Here is an 18,545-nt window from a genome sequence, read left to right on the forward strand (position 1 = left end):
TTTCTTACAACATGCTGAAAAGAAACCTCTGAACAAATTCATACATTCCATAAAGGAAGACTGTTCCTATGGCAGAGTAGAACACCATCTTACATCTGAACAAAACTCAACAAGCTGTGAAAGTTGTTGTCTTCCTCAAGAACTGACTTACAGGTTAGAGCACAAGTTCATTATAAGTTTCTTGCTACTATTTCTTATGCACCAAATCACCCTTCATTCTTCTATCACAAAGAATTGGAAAAGGGATAGTTTAACCACTTCCTCCTATTGTCCTAGATTTTTTTAAATGTGCCTCTGACACTTTCAAAGTAAAGTATTTGAAGGTTTCCCTTGCCTGCATTGCTAAAGCTGCATATTAAAGGATTTAAAAAAAAAAGTATTTTCTTTTTCCTCTCAAATGCAATTTCTATTATTTTGCTCAGTTTGGACAATGAACTACATTGCTCAACTGAATTTTTTTGTTCTCCTATATCAGCACAACGCTGTCATGGTTGTTTCCAATACTGCAAGGAAACATTTGAATAATGAAAAGGTCAATTTTCAGATCTTTCCATTATCTTTACTTGTGTGACGTTTTCAAGGCCAACCAAATAAAACCCAAGCTTGTCATAGCAAGTATTTTGCCTTTTATTTCAAACAAAGCACAGCAACGTGGGTATTTAATGGAGCACAAACCTATTCTGCTCCAATTCCACAGCCACACAAAAGCAGAATGTTGCAGAGTGGCAATGCTAGACCCAAAGACAAAGCCTGGCTCTTAGATTTCGTTCTAGCTGTTCAGAAATGTCTCGCTCCACGAGTTATAACCTGTTCTTTCCTAATTCTACACAGAACTTTCAAAAAATATATCACACCGCCAGCTGACAGAAAACTCCTAAGGACATTGCTATGTTTAAAGGAAAATCAACCCAAACAAAACCAAACATACAAACCTTAACTGCTGCCCCAGCAGACTATGGAGCAGTCAAACACATATCAAAGTGAGCTTGCTTTTCTAACCAACAGAAATATGAACACACACACACACTCCCTTACAAAAAAATCGTATTAAAGGGACTCCAAGAAAACACATGTACCAAAGCCCAGCTGAAGGGTGCCCACACAGCTGGTGATAAAATACAGGGTGTCACGCTGCAGCCAGAGGCGCTGTCTGTCAGTGAGCTCCTAAGGCCTGCTCCAAGTGGCGCGGGGTAAGTCAAAGCACATCTGCAGTGCTTCTAACCCAGTGCACATAGCATGAGGAACAAGCAAGAAGTGCTATAAGGCCTGGCTCGGTCCCAGAGGTATGACGTCATCAGCCTAAGTGAAACCTGGTGGGAAGAGTCCTGTGACTGGTGTGCAGTGATGGGTGGTTACAGGCTTTTCAGAAGAGACAGGCGGGGCCGGAGAGGTGAGGGAGTGGCACTGTATGTAATGGACTGCACGGAGCTGTGCGATGACGCCGTTGAGAGTCTCTGAGTAAGGATTAAGGGACAAACAAATAAAGGGGATGTCATTGTGGGAGTCTACTTCAGGCCACCCAGCAGAACAAAGACACTGATGAAGTATTCTTCAATGAACTACAAGACACCTCTAGATCAACTGCTCTGATCCTTATAGGGAACTTCAACTTGCCAGATGTTAACTGGGACCACACAGCTAATACAAAGAGCTCCAGGAGATTCCTAAAGCAACTGGATGATAACTTCCTTGTTAAGGTAGTAAGGGAGCCAGTGAGGAAAGGTTTCCTCCTAGCTCTCTTGCTCATGAACAAAGGAGGTCTCATGAGGGAAGTGGAGGTATGTGGCCCTCTTGGCCATACTGACCACTAAGTAGTGGAATTAGGAATTGTTGGTGAAAGGAGGAAAACTGCCTCCGAAACTTCAACACTAGATAGATATGGGGAGAGCAGATTTTGGGCTGCTCAGCGAGCTGGTTGGTAAGGCCCACTGGGAAGCTGCTTTTGAAGGCTGGTCACTTTTTAAGTACCACCTTCTAAAAGCACAGGAAGAGGCAATTCCAAAACACTGGAAGACTGGCAGACAGGGCAGAAGGCCAGCTTGACTGAACAGGGATCTTCTAGAGCTTAGATGGAAAAATAAAGTATATGGCCAATGGAAGCAAGGTCAGACAACGTGGGAAGATTACAGGGATGCTGTTCATCTTCATAGGGAGAAAATTTGTGTGGACAAAGCTCAGAGTTGAGGCTGGCCAATACTGTGGCAGACAAAAAGGGTTTTTTTCAAATATGTTAACAACAAGAGGAAGACCAGAGAGAACACTGGTCCATCGCTTGATGAGAACAGCCACTTTACTAACGGGGACACAGATAAAGCAGAGACATTTAACGCCACCTTTGCCTCTGTCTTTGACAGAGTCTAGGAGCTCTGGGACTCCACGTGCCCCAAGCTGGAGGACCACGACTGTGGTAATGATAAATTCCTAGTGAACCCTGAACTTGTGGGTGATCTGCTGCTCCAACCTGGATCCATGTAAGTCCAAGGGCCCCGACAGGATTCATCCCAGGGTACTCAGGGAACTGGCCGGTATCATTGCAAGACTTCTCAATTATTTTTCAATAGTCTTGGGAATCTGGAGAGGTCCCAGTTGACTGGAAGCTGGCAAACCTTGTCCTAATTTTCAGAAAGGATAAGGAAGACAACCCTGGTAATTACAGGCCTGTGAGTCTCACCTCAGTGCCTGGTAAAATTATGGAGAAAAAAATCTAAAGGACAATGCTGTCATTGGTCACAGCCAGCAAAGGTTCAGGAGAGGGAGGTCTTGTCTATCCAACTTGATTTCCTTTTATGATAAGGTCACCCAGCTGGTTGACCCAGGGAAACCAGTTCATTTTATTATTTTTTTTTTTAAACTTCAGTTAGGCCCAGTTCTGTGTAACATTTTCAGAAGTGACCTGCACAGAGGATTAGAGGGTGTCTTAACTTTGCAAACACCACCAAATTGGGAGGAGCTGTTAACTCCATTGAGGGTGGAGAAGCCTTACTGAGCTGGACAGATTGGAGAGCTGGGCAATCACCAACATCACGAGGTTTAACAAAGGCAAGTGCCAGATTCTGCACCTGGGAAGGGGAAACCCTGGCTACACAGATTTGGGGATCAGACACTGGAGGCCATCCATGCTGAGAGGGATCTGGGGATCCTGGTCGACAAAGTTAAACATGAGATAGGGGTGTGTGCAGGCAACCAGGAGGGCCAACTCTATCCTGGGGTGCGTCAAGCACAGCACTGCCAGCCACACAGGGAGGGGATTGTTCCACTCTGCACAGCACTGGTGTGGCCTCACCTCGTGTGCTGTGTGCAGTTTTAGTGCCACAGTACAAAGAGGGACATAAAACTATTGGAGAGTGTCCAGAGGAGGTCAACAAGGATGGTGAAGGGTCTGGAGGGGAAGTCTTATGAGGAGAGGCTGAAGTTCCTTGGTTTGTTCAGTCTGAAGAGGAAGCTGAAGGGAGACCTCATCGCAGTCTATGGCTTCCCAATGAAGGCGAGAGAAGGGGCAGGCACCCATCTCATCTCTTTGGTGATCAGAGATACAACCCGTGGGACTGGCATGGAGCTGCAACAGGGGAGGTTTAGGCTGGATTATTAGGACAGAGGCTCTTTACTGAGGGGATGGTCAGGCACTGGAACCGGCTCCCCAGGGAAGTGGTCACAGCACCAAGCTTGACTGAGTTCAAGAAGCATCTGGCCATTCCCTTCCATTTCAGGAGATTCTATGATTCTAAATCATTAGAGGATGCAGTATCTGTAAGGCAGAGTCAAAACTCCTTGCCTCACCTGTTGCCACTTCACTAACTTATGGCAATAGTATGATAAATTTTGCTCTTTTTTGACTGGAAGGGAATTTTAACTTGGTGCTTCTTTATGATTTGAATCTATCACCTGGGAACTTTGTTGAATTATTTCCGTCCATCATATTGGCATGCTACCGCTTAATGATTTCAGAGTAAACATTTAACGCAGCCCACCAGCTCCAAATGGACACAGCAGACATTCTAGGAACAATTTCTCAAAACAACATTTGATTTCCTTGTGAAAAGCTGTGGTGGGTTGACCCTGGCTGGAGGCCACATGCCCACCAAAGCTGCTCCATCACTGCCCTCCCCAGTTGGACAGGGTGTGTGGGGGGAATACAATAAAAACCTCATGGGTTGAGATAAGGACAGGGAGAGATCACTCACCAATTACTGTCATGGGCAAAACAGACTCAACTTGGCAAAAAATTAGTTTAATTTAATACCAATTAAATCAGAGTAGGATAACAAGAAATTAAAAACTACATTTTAGAACACCTTTTCCTCCCCCCACCTTCTTTCTAGGCTCAACTTCACTCCCAATTTCTCTCCCTCCTCCCCCCAAGTGATGCAGGAGTTGTGGTCCGTTGTCTCTGCGCCTCCTTCCTCCTCAGGAGGAGGACTACTCATGCTCTTCCCCTGCTCCTGCATGAGGTCCCACTCACAGAAGACAGTCCTCCACAAACTTCTCCAATACGAGTCCTTCCCCATAGGCTTCAGTTCTTCACCAACTGCTCCAGCGTGGGTCCCTTCCACAGGCTGCAGAACTTCAAGACCAGACTGTTCCAACATGAGTAACAAGCCCTGCATGTGGGCTCCTCTCTTCACAGGCCACAGGTCCTGCCAGGAGCTTGCTCCAGCACAGGCTTCCCATGGGGTCACAGCCTCCCTCCGGTGCATCCACCTGCTACACCGTGGTCTTCTCTGCAGGCTACAGGGGAATCTCTGCTCTGGCACCTGCAGCACTTCTCTTTCTCCCCTTTTCACTGACTGTGGTATCTGAAGAATTGTTCCTTTCACATCTCCTCACTCTTCTCTGACTACAATTGCTCTGTCTTTCTTTTCCCCTTAACTCTGTTATCCCAGAGGCACTACTACTGTGTCTGATAGGCTCAGCTTTGGTCAGCAGTGGATCCAGCTTCAAGCCGGCTAGCATTGGCTCTGTCAGACATGAAAGAAGCTTCTAGGAGCTTCTCAGTAGCCACCCCTGTAGCCTCCTCATCTACCAAAACCTTTCCACAAAACCCCTCATCTACCAAAACCTTTCCACAAAACCCAATTTTGCTTTAGAGCAAAACAATGTATTGCCACTGTTCTATCCACAACGGTTCAAGCAAACTAAAGAAAACTTCTACTCATATCAGACTGCCTACTCAGGTTTCTTTAAAAGAAGTTCAATTATTCAAATTACTGACTAGGGACAGGTTACTGAAGTCAATATCTAAGTTTTAATGAAAGTTTGTGTGATCTTTGGCTACCATCTTTATGAAGATACTTCGCTTTTGCAGTTCAAAGACGTTTCCACCAGCTAAATGCTTGGATTGTGGGGCCAAAATTAGTTTAAGGTGCACAGTGCACACACACATTGAATCGGTGCCACCTCTTCCTATTGCATTTAAATACAGGGTTTTCAGGGACTTCCCATTCTAGCGCAGCTTTGAAGCAGGATCACAAGACATGATGCTCTGGCTGCAAATCAGAACTTGCGTGTGCTGAAATCAGGCTGGTGTGGTAACTGCCAGATTAATTCTGTATGTAGCATACCTAGGGAAACAGCTCCTTTAGATTATCTTGTTAGCAGTTTCAACCTAAAAAACCACTTAAATCCTTCAAACATTAAGTGACAGGTTTAGCTAAATTTTCTGACATCAGATATACTGGCTAATGCCCAGAAAAGTTAATTCTAGGCATTTAAACCTAAATAAAAAACTTTGTATATGATAGAAATATCAATTATCAATTAATTGCTTCAGGTATTTGAAAGAGATAATGAACTAATTTTACATCAGTTATATGTGTAAGATTCAAATGTATTCTTCAAACATTAGAATCTATTTAAACAGCAAAAGATACACAGCCCTGGCAATTAAGATATTTACATCTAAGCAATATTTACATCTGTAATTTTAAATAACTTGTGCTTCCTTTGACATTCCACAGTGCTATTACTCCTATCTATAAAGCTGAAACACCCTTTGGCTGTCCGCAAGGCTTCTCACAGACTACTCAGTATTCTAAGATACAATCACAACCTTTTAAGTACCACACTTTCCAACCGCTGCTTGCTCCAGGCGTGCTGTACAGGTACACGAGACATCAAGCACAAAACGTACATCCCCTGTTCACTTATCTAGCCATCTGTTTTGTTTCCAAGTTCTTGGGCAGGGCACCATACCTAGCAAGAGCATCTGCTCACAAAACATCACACAGCTCTGGCCATTAGGTGGACTACTAGGACATGGTGAAATAATATCCATCCACTGTAGTGATGCTCAGGAGTTTTGGTATGTAGTAAAATGCCTGGTAGTAAAAAAAAAAGTCTAAAAAATGATCAAGCTGCCCAGAGCAGTAACAGTTCACAGAAGACAGGAAGAATGCCATTGAAAACAACCAAATCAACACACAAAAAACCCCAGAAAACCACACAAGGCACAGGACAATCAAAACTGTCCTTCAAAAAGTGCCTGAACTTTCCTTGTTGTGAGATGAAGCTTTGCAGCTTGAGTATTCTAAAGAAAAGTGGAAAGAACAATCAGTGCCAATGTACATGTCAAGGCAGTATTGATAAATCTATGCTTTCAGTTAGGGAATGACAGAAGCAGGACTTGTAGAGACATGATCTTGATAAGCAGGAGGGACGATAAAGCAAAAAGAACCCCTTTCTCTGTGGAATAACAGAAAAACCCACCGACAAACCCAACAAAAGCCACTACTGGGATTAAGAGATCCTTATAAGAAAACACCCCCCCCCGTCGAATATCTTCAAATACCTTTTGATATTTAGTTCAAAGACTGTGGTTCAGGTTTTGTCTACAAGAAGGATGACAAACAGCCTTGGAATAAGTATCTACAAGAAGGTTATACACTATGACTGAAATAGAGCACTTTTATTCCAGTTGTGATAGCTCTTTATTAAATTTAATCCAAATAAAGTTACATTCTGAACATAGAATACCTCCACAAGGCCTGCTTAACTAAATCAAGTCAGCCATTTGAGAACAACCATGAAGCATAAATTGCATTTAGAAGAGCCATCCAAAAATCCACCCCAAACATTAAGAGTTAAAATTTAAGAAAAAGCAATTAACAGGTATTCACCACAAAATAAGGTAGACTGAGGTAAGGGCTGTACTTTTAGGGGCTAAACCATTGGCACAAAAGCCAAATAATTTTATAATCCACAAGCTTTGTTGGACAAGAGATTGCAGTGAGACTTTAAATGGTTATTTCAGTCTATGTAACTCAACCATTTGAAAACATGAGCAAACTAGGTCTGACGTGTAGAGAAGTCAGGCATGCATGCCAAGTTCTCCACTGGTGGTTTATTCCTGGTGCTCAGTTAGGTCAGATGGGAGATACTATAAACCATCAGAAAGATGCTTCTAAACCCTGCCTAAAGCAAAGAAAAAAACCCTGCAAATACTTAGCCAGCAGCATCTTGCCTGTACTGTAACAAGTGATAATGACAGTTCAACTAGGACAGCGTTTCGACTTCCTAGAGTTATTTTGAAAAATCTTTAGTTCAAAATGGGTACAGAACATCCCATCTGCTGAGCGCCATGGCACTGTACAGTCAGAAACATGAAGAACAAAGGGAGAAGTGAAAGATAAGCCAGGAGAACTGTGGCCCTGGAACTAGCAGCTGGGCCACTTGACCAAGGCACTTCAGGTCTGCAGCAGGGAAGCAGTGCCCGAGGTGTGGGCTGGTCACTGTACTGCAAGCCTTGACAGTACACGGAAGTGAGCTAGAGCCTTCCCAGTGCAGGTGAGCAAATATCAGCTGTAGCCTGTTTCATAAGACACGGAACAATGAGATCTATGTTTGTGGGGTGCAGTGTCAGAACGGCATATTGATACTGGAAGAGACATATTTGGGGGATCCTCATACCCACACGCAACTTCCCAAGATAGATGATTTTACTGCAGCAGTGTTTCTGGCATTTACACCAGGGAAACTGCTGCCAAGCACCACTGAGATGGAAAGAGACCGTGGTTTGAAAGACTGCTTTACCTAAGCCTTTTATGAGGTTTAACCAATGAAGCGGTTGAAAACAAAGGTTGACTGTAACCTATATGGAAAAGAACATTGTTAATGCCAACATGGTGATGAACTGGTGCCTGGGAAGAAAGGGAATGGTTTTCCAGATATACCTCATTGGGGTGAGACACAACCAACAGCAGTTATAAGGTATTGCTGGCCACCTTCAGGAAGCAAAAATCCACAAGTGTGCTTAGCATTTCTATTCAACAAAGATGCTTTTGTAACTTTCAAAGCAAACACAAAAGGAACACACACCACAAACAAAAGTGGAAATTAAACCAAACCAAAAGTCAGAGTGGTTAAACGATAAGATTATTTGAAGAGGAAACCTCAGAAGAATCAATCTTTAGTAAGTCAATAAAAAGGGCATCCAAAACCAGAAGGTAAAGTGAAAGTCTCTTGCAAGTGAGTACCAAAAATTAATAATAAAAAAATCTTATTATTTGGCTATATGTGAACTTCCAATTGCCAAAGGAAAGTAGCCTTAGAGAATCTCCAGACCCCTTTATTAAAAATCCTAAGTGATGCGAATATAGATTTAGATGTTTGATACATAAAATAAGAATATTGGGAGACAGCTGCACTTACAGGACGAGAGGGATAAACTAATGCAGGTTACGACTGAAGGCTCATCTCGCACCACTTTTAATGTCTCTATATTCCAGCTCACCCATCATCTCTTAGACACATATTGAAAAATAAGAGGACCAGAGGTGAACAGCGGCAAAAAAAAAGAAAACTAAGCACAGCACATGCAAGCAACTGAACTGAATTCCTATGGAAGCTGCACATTATCAGCAGAGATGCTGCAAGTGATCACGTTCACATTCATCTAAAAACAAGGTCAAGCTTAAGCACTAGAACTGAGAACATACACTGCTCAGAGAAAATACATTTTAAAGAGGTAGCACTTTACAGCAGATTTCTTTACCCTCAAAAATTTCTGTGTGTTTTGCATCCAAGATTATCATAACAAAGATGACAAATTGCCTTATGTTTACTGTTTACACATTTGTGAATAGTCAGCTGCACTACTTCATACTGCTACAAGCTTCCAGTTCCTTAATTAAAAAAAAAAAAAACAGCATTTACCTTTTCAATAATGAAAGCTGCAATGACTCTGGAAGGGGTTACTTTCCATTAATGTAAAGCCTGGCTGATTTCTGTACAGTTGCAGAGTTCCTTTAGAGCAATGATGCCTTGGGATTTGTAACAGGACTGCATGACTGCAAATCAAAACTTGGAAGATAACGAGCCTAGATAGAGTGAGGATTGCTGCTTATAAGGAATGCTGAGCCAGAAGTTTCCAATGCACTAACAGAATTACAGGAGGTAAGAGAACACATTCACACCCCCACCACATGATCTTAATTAAAAACATAAATACATGTATACACGCATGGGCTGCTGAAGAGAATATTTTGTAGACATTAAGTACCAGTCAAAACCAATAAGCTAAAAAGAGTAGTCATGTCTTTTCCTTGCATACCTCCAACCTTCGAAATAAACATACAGGCTGTCAGAGTCTGGAATAAACACATACTCATGTGAAGTGCTTCAGAAGAAGCATGTGCTTTTACTCTGCATGGATGTAGGAAAGACAAATACTTAAAACTGAACATGTAAGGCACACAGAGTTCAAACATGCCTTTTAGGCTTCCCTGAAGTGCCCAGAAAACCAAATTACAAAACAGATTTCGTTTACAGTCTAGATAGCAAGTCAGCTCCTCCTATGGAGTAATTGCATGGCAGCTTATTAAAGCTATCAGCTTAATTACGAAACATTCCAACCAACAGGAATACATGTCATTGGTAAAAGCAAAACAAGCTGTTACTAATTTAGCAAACAAGGTTCAGTTCTCATTTTGACAGCCTCTCCCCACTCGCAGCTCACGGTCCATGCAGCCCAAGCCCAGCCTCCAGTACCTTAAGACTGAACAGCACAGCTCTGATAAACTGAAACTTTGAAGGGAGTTTCAGACTCTATCTACCCTGGAAGATGTTTTGTCTGTGTAAAAATAAACATGGGATAAACAGACCACTGGGAGCCTAAATGAAAAACAGAGAGGGCATGTGTCAACAATGTCAGGGGCAGGAGGAACCGAATGGCACAAACCCTTTAGCTTGGGAAGCACAATGAGTGAGCAGAACTTGTCACAGAGGTGCAAGATTACAGGGACTTCTTGGCATAGACACAAGTGTAAGAATGACCTGTGAGCTTCAAGGCGGCTGCTGATATCCCCTCACTCATAGCTTTTTAGGAACAAGGATTTTGACTTCAAATGCTTCCCTTTTTCAGTAATACTGAGCCACCAGCAGAAAACGTTACTATTGAAAGCATCATTTGCTATAGTGGACATTCACACAGAGAGGTTCCCCAGACAACACCACATTGATGAATCTCTTGGATAATAAGATTTTGAAAGAACTAAAAAGACCGCTGTTATTCATCAGCACGATGTACACACACCATACCATATGTCCACACCCAGACTCAGAGGGGATGGCCTGTAATACCCAGCACACAGCAGGAATTACACTGTTGGGGGATTTGGAGAAGCTTAAGAATATGCAACAAAGTACACAGGAAGAATAAAAACCTAACTGTAAAAACCTTTATCTTGTTATTGGGGTTAGAGAAACCGGATGATTTGAAGCCCAGCCTCAAAATCCTGGAGTACTTGTACAATTCAGTAAGCCCCAGTCAGTAACGGAAGTTCAGGAGTGGGTCTGGTGTGTAGCAAGTATCTGAAACACACACGCTGGGAACTATTCTTATCTAGATAGATCAAGTATACTAGAAATGAGCATGAGATTCAGTCGTTTTTCAAAAAACGGCTTTAGAGATTCTGAAACTGAATATTTAATAACCTTCAATGGCCTAAGAGGAACTGTCCTATGATGCACACAGAGACATACAACTTTGAGGGAGAGGAGGCTGGATTAATCATCAACAGACAAGTCTCTGCCTAACAAATTACTTTGTTTCTGATTTTTATAGGCACTAAACCAGTAACCAATTTTCTCTCCACCCCAAATTTCCAACTGCAGCAAGAGAGAACTGGGATGGCTGGAGCTAACGCTCAAACTAGGGAGCTGTGACAGTTGTGACCCTGAGACACCAGAACGTTTTACTCACCAACAGCTGCCTAAGTTAGGACTGTACTGTTCGGGATGGGCAGCACATTCTCCCCTGCCCCAAGCTGTTTATTTCCACGTGATTTCCATCCCCAACATTAGTTTGCATGGATTGGCATCTGCTGCAATAGGATCACCAAGTAAGCTTCTGAACTCATACTTTTTTCCTCAGGAGTCTGAATGTCACACACGGTACTGCACACAAACAGATGCTACAATTGTGGATAGAAATATCTTTTAAAAAGAGAACCACAGAAGATCAATTCTCAATTTTGCTTTAATCACTATTAAGAGTGTTTAGTAACTCCCGTAAAAAGCTTGATGTTGCGAACTACCAGTTATTTTAGTGCAATTGTTACTGAAAGTGCTCTCACTAAGTGAGTTTCATCGATTAGGAAATGACAGTATCATTCATAGAGAAGATAAGTGATGTTTGCTCATACTGCCTAACAAGATAAAAGAAGCTACTTGTTTAAGGGTTGTTCAAAGATACTGGAGTTCCTAAGATTTAGGAAAAAAGCATACAAAACCAGAGACAAACTGAACAGTCCTAATAAAGCAAAGTAGGTGTTTTCAACTATTTTTAATATAATACTAACTGCTCCTAGATGCCACAGAAAACTTCATCCCAATACAGCTTTAAACTGGGAAAAAAAAAACCCTCAGGCCTTTACTTGACCTCGTCAAGATTTCTACCACTCCTGGAAGGTTACCAGATCATCTGTCCTTATGAAGCAGCAAATGAAACAGAAGCAAACTGGTCATCTGTCATCCCAGTGCTCCTCGCTACCACTAATCCTAGAACAGACCTAGTAAAATTAGGAAAAGTGTCTTGCAAATTAAGATTTAAAATAGATACCGTTTAAACCTAGGCCTACAGTATTGAATGTGATTAGCCTCAGACATGGAATAAAGTTGGATCTCCTATATTTGAGTAAGTTTAATGACGAAGGCTTAAACTTAGTTCTTCAGAGTACTGTAGTTAGATTAAGCCCTTCATGAAAGCAGCTTTGTGAGCCCTCAACAGCAACATGAGCATGCTCTGACTGAACTGCCCAATGCACCTTCTCACAAACTGCAACGATAAATGTTAAGAATTTCCTTACAAGAAGAGTGCCTTTATATAACATCATATAACAACACCACCACTGAGGAGCTGGGAAAGGTACAGCAGCACAAGTCAGCAATCAGAGCACATACGGAAGCTGGTGCGATCGTAGCTGGCCAGTAACAAGAGGCGGCCACCACATCGTATCTGCTTTTCTCAACTCATCCTGAGTGGTCAAACCTCAAAAGGACTATGGCGCAATTAGTGCTTTATAACAACAATCAGGACTGATTCTGCAGCCTGTTTTGGGCACCCACAGCCCCCTCTGATATTGTAACGCAGCTCCAGAGAAAAATAAGAAAAGTTAGGTGTTCGGTGTAGGAGACGCAGGGCACATCTGTACGGCCAGATTTGGGAAGTCACATGCTGGCTCTGCCCAGTGTCCGGAAACCTTATGCTTACATTAATGCGACGCTGTGCAGAAGTAGGGCTTGGGCCTGGGCATACTCATGTCGTGAGGCATGTCAAGAGCTTCTGGGTTAGAAATCGCCGTATCGGGGCACGGACAGCACACCGGTACCTCGGCCATTGCTATCAAGCGACCCCATTTCCAAGTAATTACACGGAATAAAGGGAGGAGCACGGAGTGTGCTTCCCTACTCTGGACCACCTCGCCTACCGAATTCGACACTGCAAGGACCAGAAACTAATCGGAGGACTAGAAAACACACGTTTCGAGCCAGCCAGCTCCTCAGAGCACCCTGCATCACGGCCAGGCGGGAGCTGCAGGCTGCCAGCAACCCGCAGTTTCTCCGCCCGAGCTGAGCGAAGCAGGAGAAACGAGACACGGGGAAACTCCTCTGCCCGCTTTCCTGCCCTCCCACCGCGGCAACACGTGCGCCCGCTCCCGTCCCTGGCCAGAGAGGGAGGGAAGGCGGGAGAACAGCCCGGCGGCCGCCGCGGGCCAGAAGATGCTCGGTGGCGGCAACCGGCCCCCGCCTCCGGCGTGCCCACTATGGCCGCCCCTCGCGCCCTGCCCGCCCCGCTCCGCGCCCACAGGGCGGTGGGACGCCGGCGCCCACCCCGCCCGCTTTCACTTTCTTTTCTCGCCCAGCCGCCGCCTCCCCCTAGGAAACGCGGCCCCGGGCACCCGGCGGGGGGAAGCGGGGCTCGACCGCTCCCTCCCTCCGCGGCAGGGGGCTTGGGGAGGGGGTGGGGGGGAAGCCCCCGGCCGGGCCTCCGCGGTCCCGTCCCCCCCTCACGCCTCCCCCGAGGCTGAGCACCCTCTCTTACGCCTCGGGGCGGGGGTGGTCCCTCCCAGACCCGGCCAGGCTGGCGGGCGAAGGGAGCCGGTGGCGGCGGGGACGGCCCGGCTCGGCGCCCCGCGGACGGAGCGCCCCGGCTCCAGGCCCGGCGGGTCCGGTGCGGTGGTGCCAGGGCGCCCGCAGAGGTGACCCCCGCCCGCCGCGCCCGCGCCCACCTTGTAGGAGTCGGTGGCGAGGAGGATGTTGAACTCGGCCCCCGCCGCAGCGCACTCCATACCGCCGAGCCCGAGGAGGCGCCGCCGCCAGCACGGACAGGACTGGGCTGCGCTGCCGCCGCCGCCAGGCGCTCGGTGCGGGGGGGAGAGAGGAGAAAGGGGGGACGGGGCGGGACGCGGGGATTACGGCCGGGGGGCGGAGACCTCACTCGGCTTCTTGCACCGCTGATTGGCTGCACCTCGCCGCCGCCGAAGGAGGGGCCGTGAGGTCACGGAGCAGGTGGGGCGGGGCCAGGGCGCCAGGCAGGCTCTGATTGGGCCCGCCGCCTGGTCGGTGCAGGGGAAGGGAGGAGGTGGCTATGACATCTTGGGAAGGCGGGGAAGAGTCCACTGCTGCACGTTCTCTTTCATTGGATTCCGGGCAGAGGGCAGGAGGGGCGGGGCCCGGTTCGTGACGTCACGAAGCAGCCGGTGCGCGCTCTCTAGCCATTGGCCAGCGGCGCGGCGGCGGGCGGCCGGGATGGTCGGCAGAGCGGGCGACGCCTCCGGCGGCGGGTGGGGAGGGGGTAGCCCGAGCGAGCGACACGCGCATGCGCGGAGCCCCTCCCCCTACCCCCGGTTTCGTTTCTCTGCGGCCGCCGCCTCCGGCTGATAGTTACGAGAAAGGGCGGTGGCAGCAGTAGCAGCCTCAGCCCCTGCGACGGGGCTGGCTCTGCCCGTGGCCCTGCCCCTGCCCGTTTCGGACGCCGTGCTCCCGATAGCTGCTCTGCCGGGTGCGCGGTGGCCGTGTGTAAGGCCGGGGCCTTGAGGCGCACGTGATGTGCGTGCTCGGTGGCAGCGCCTGGCCTTCGGTGCTAATGAGGAGGAGAAAGGAGACGGGCACATATGCTTGGGGAAAGAGACAGTGTAACGGGTTGCAGGACCTGGGGCAAGCGGAAAGCCTGTGTGAGCGCCTGAAAGGAGCTGCGGTTGCCATGTGAAGCACGATGACCCAACGGCCAAGCGCAGGAGCCCCTGCCTCCCATTCCCAAGTGCTGGGATTGCCTGATGGGAAAGGACTCCCTGATACCACAATCCCTGGCTGTCCCTCCAGTGCCCACAACCATTCCTCCAGTGGGAGAATAAGAATGAGCCTATTGTATAGAAGGACACGTTCCAGCCTTCTTTTAAATAGGTGTTGAACTGAAATGATGTGTAAAGATCCTTATGGCTTCCAACAGGTTTCAGTTATACTTGTAATTGATCTAACCTGTGTCAGTACTTGATGGTTTTGAGCCATATTTGCTATTGTTTTAATCTGTGACAATGGGAAACGCTGCTGCTCTGGGAGCAAGGTGCAAGAACAGTTTCTGGCACAATCATGGCTCAGTCATCACGAGAAGATGGTTTTCATGGTGGGAAGATTGCTCTCTACTAATTGGAAATATGGAAAAAATACATTAAATGTTGACAGTACTGCATTAAAAAGTACTGTTTAATTACCCTTTTCTGCAAAACCACTGGTGAATTAAAGCTTAGGTGGACATTTGATGATATACAAATCCAAACCCAAAAGTGTATAACCAGTATAAAGTGTGTATCTCTTTATTAAAATGATTCAGAAATGGTGGTTTTCACCAGTCAGACTTTCATAGAAATATTAATATCCAAGAGAAATGGGATCCAGATATTTTGACCTGGTTCTACATGGTCATGGTTGATCCCTAATTGTACTGAGACACATTGTTTTAGTTACCCTTGTGTGGTTTGACCCCGGCTGGAGGCCAGAGACCCACCAAACTCTCTCTCTCTCTCCCCTTTTCAGCTGGACAGAGGAGAAATATATATTGAGATAAGGACAGGGGGAGATCATTCTGCAATCAGTTTCATGGGTAAAACAGACTCAACACAGAATAAAGGAAAGAAATCTCTAATTTCTTTACTAAACTACACACATGGTGAAACTAGAGTCAGGCAATGAGAAGTGGGACCAGATCTTAAAACACCTCCCCCCACCCCTCCCTTCTTCCTGGGCTCAACTTTATTCTTGATTTTGCTCCCTTCTTTGCCCCCATTGTTGGATGGGGAGGGGCTGGGAATGGGGGAAGGGGCGTTATGGTCAGTTCCTCATTAATTGTTTTCCTTCTTAGATTGGGAGGGGGCATTCCTCACACTCTGGAGCCCTCATGCTGCAGCATGGGGTCCTACCCACAGGAGACAGTCCTCCATGAACTTCTCCAACGTAAGTCCTTTCCCACAGGGCTTCAGCTCTTCACCAGCTGCCCCACCGTTGGTCACTTCTATGGGGTGCAGTCATAAATCATACAATGTCTCTCAGTCTCTCAGGCCCAGACTGCTCCAGCATGGTCCTCCACGGAGTCACAAGTCCCCTCACCCCAAGCAAACCTGCTCTGGCATGGATCTCTCTTGCTCATCTCTCTCCACCTGTGATGTGGGTCAGAGTGTCTTCTAGACGTCTCCACCTGCTCCAGCATAGGGTCACTCCACAGGCTGCAGGTGGGGTCTCTGCTCCCCGTCCTCTTCCATGGGCTGCAGGGGGACACCGGCTTCACCACGGGTTTCCATAGGCTGCTGGGGCATCTTTCTCTCCGGCACCTGGAGTGCCTCCTGCCCCTCTTCTTCCCTGGTAGCAAAAAGCAGCTGCTTGTGGGTTTTTTTTCTGCTAAATATGATTCCCAGAGGCACTGTGACTGTTGCTGATGGGCTCAGCCTTGATCAGCAACGACTCCGGCCTTGAGCCGGCTGGTGTTTGTTCTTTTGGGCCTGCAGAGAGCTTCTGGCTGCTTCTTGCAGAAGCCACCCCGACAGCCCCCCTCCTCCCCCAGAACCCAGCCATGCAAAACTCATGTGCCCCTGTTGACTTCAGTGTGCTCTCGCTTTGTACCATTGCATGTGAGAGAAGCACCAGGTCTTTTGTTTAACTTTGAATACTTAGTATTCAACTATTTACTTAAAAAAATATTAAAAAAGTAAACACTGACAGCTACTGACAATCAAGCTGTATGAAACTACTTTCATTAGTTTTCTCAGGAGGGGAAGTGTTCCCATGGAGGAGGAAAAAGGCAATGAAGGAGTTGAAACATTAAGAGGAGTTTCCTGTACATTTTCCTCTGCCAGCTTGTCTGTGTGCAATTTTGCAAGAAAATCTGTGAGTAGTGATGGCAATTGCTGTCATTGCTATTATCCACCATGCACTTGCAACTTACCCATCTCCTTGCATTTGACTTTCCACTTGCTCTTGTTCAGTCCCATAGACACAAAGTTATTAATGGCCAATCACAGCAAAAAAAGTTTCAATTTCCATTTTCCTTTCTCAGGCTCTCTGTAAGCATTCCTCTTCTTACCTCATTGACTTGTTTGTTGCTGCATAGCCAACTCGCTGTTCCCTTCCACTGGCAAAACTTCCCTAAAGTGCTGTTTGCATGCCAGTCTAGAAAACTGCTCTACCTTTTTCTACATCTTCCTTAAATGTAAAATTATTTTCCTAAAGTTGTGTGGACTTGATGCTTCCGTAATTACTTCTGAGGAGTCCTTTCTGGAGTATCCCATCAATGCGACAGCATGATTGTGGGACAATCTGTAATTATATACAAATCTCCTTTGTTTTGTCTGTGACATCTGTGATGTCATTTACATCAGATTTTTTCCCCTTCCCATGTCCTTTTTCTGTGCATTTTTCATGGGGAAATTTCTCTGTCGCAAAGTACGAGTCTTCCTTTTTGTTTGAAAAATCTATTTTAACATAAGGCAGATCAGTAAAAAGAAATAAAATAATTTGATCAGATGAGTCTTTTATGTTAACTCTGGGAAGAAATTAGAAACATCAGAGAAATACAACAGGGCTTGTTTTGTGAAAAAATGGCCTTTCTTGCTACAGAATTCTGCTGATATATCTCCAAACCTTCAACAGAATAATTAATGATTATTTGCTCAGACAGAATTTTTAATTGTCAGCATCTTCCCCCTCCTCATGCTGGCTCTTTCTTGTATCTTACGACGTGCCAGAACTTGAATAATGGTTTAATTTAGCTCATATGAACATATCTAAAGCTGTATCTGTAATGAAATATTGTAAAGTTAGGGCACTTCAGAGTATTAATAGCAAATGGTATTATGCTAAACAGAACCATATTAAATCACAGTTTGCTAGTGAGGAGAACATATTTTAAATTTGGAAAAAATTAAATAAAGCTCTTGCAGCAGTAGATGGTGGGAGTATAGTACAACGGCAAAGAGAAATAATCTTAGGAACCTCAAACACTCGATTCCTGTGCTGTATTTTTCATCTGTTATCAGTGAAACCAACTCTAGACTGTTCATTTAGCTCCTTGAAACCAGGATTTATAATGTATGTGAGGCTTAACTTCTCTCTACAGATGGAACCACACCAAGAATCATGTTCTTCAATTTAAATGCACGTTCAGCTAAATTGTTTCTGAGACCATTTATCCTACTGATAAAGTCAGGGTTCTTCAATAATTATCTTATAACATTTTCCTTTGGCACATGAGAGCTTTTTAGAGGTACTCATGTTTTTAATAAACAGAGCTCTAATATTAGGTTTAATAATTTCATATTAATCCAAGGCCATGCTTTGTTCCTCAGGGATTTCTGATAATAAATGATACTCTACGTTGCAGAAATGACCAGTCAGCAATTTTTATATGTAAAGTCTATAATGTAGTCTACTCTTGTAGAGGAAAGCTATCCTGCAAATACATTCTTGGGCTGATGTCCTAGCAGGTATACAAGGACACCCAAATTGAGATGGATATTACATTACATCTGTTCTTCAGTCACTGTTGCAAAACTTGGTATTTATTT

At 45.4% G+C, this 18,545-nt stretch overlaps 1 protein-coding gene across 1 annotated transcript in view; it reads right to left on the bottom strand.

Annotated features, from left to right (window-relative positions):
* The window catches only part of NAMPT (nicotinamide phosphoribosyltransferase), a 34,829-nt gene extending 21,015 nt beyond the window's left edge, over positions 1-13,814 (bottom strand). Inside the window, exon 1 of the mRNA XM_084279558.1 lies at positions 13,722-13,814. Within this exon, the coding sequence (XP_084135684.1) occupies positions 13,722-13,781 (60 nt within the window). The 5' untranslated portion in view covers positions 13,782-13,814. The remainder of the gene's footprint in view (positions 1-13,721) is intronic.
* Between the last annotated feature and the right edge of the window lie 4,731 nt (positions 13,815-18,545).

The sequence above is a fragment of the Gallinula chloropus genome, assembly GCF_964237585.1.
Source record: "Gallinula chloropus genome assembly, chromosome: 1".
Classification (NCBI taxonomy): Eukaryota; Metazoa; Chordata; class Aves; order Gruiformes; family Rallidae; genus Gallinula; species Gallinula chloropus.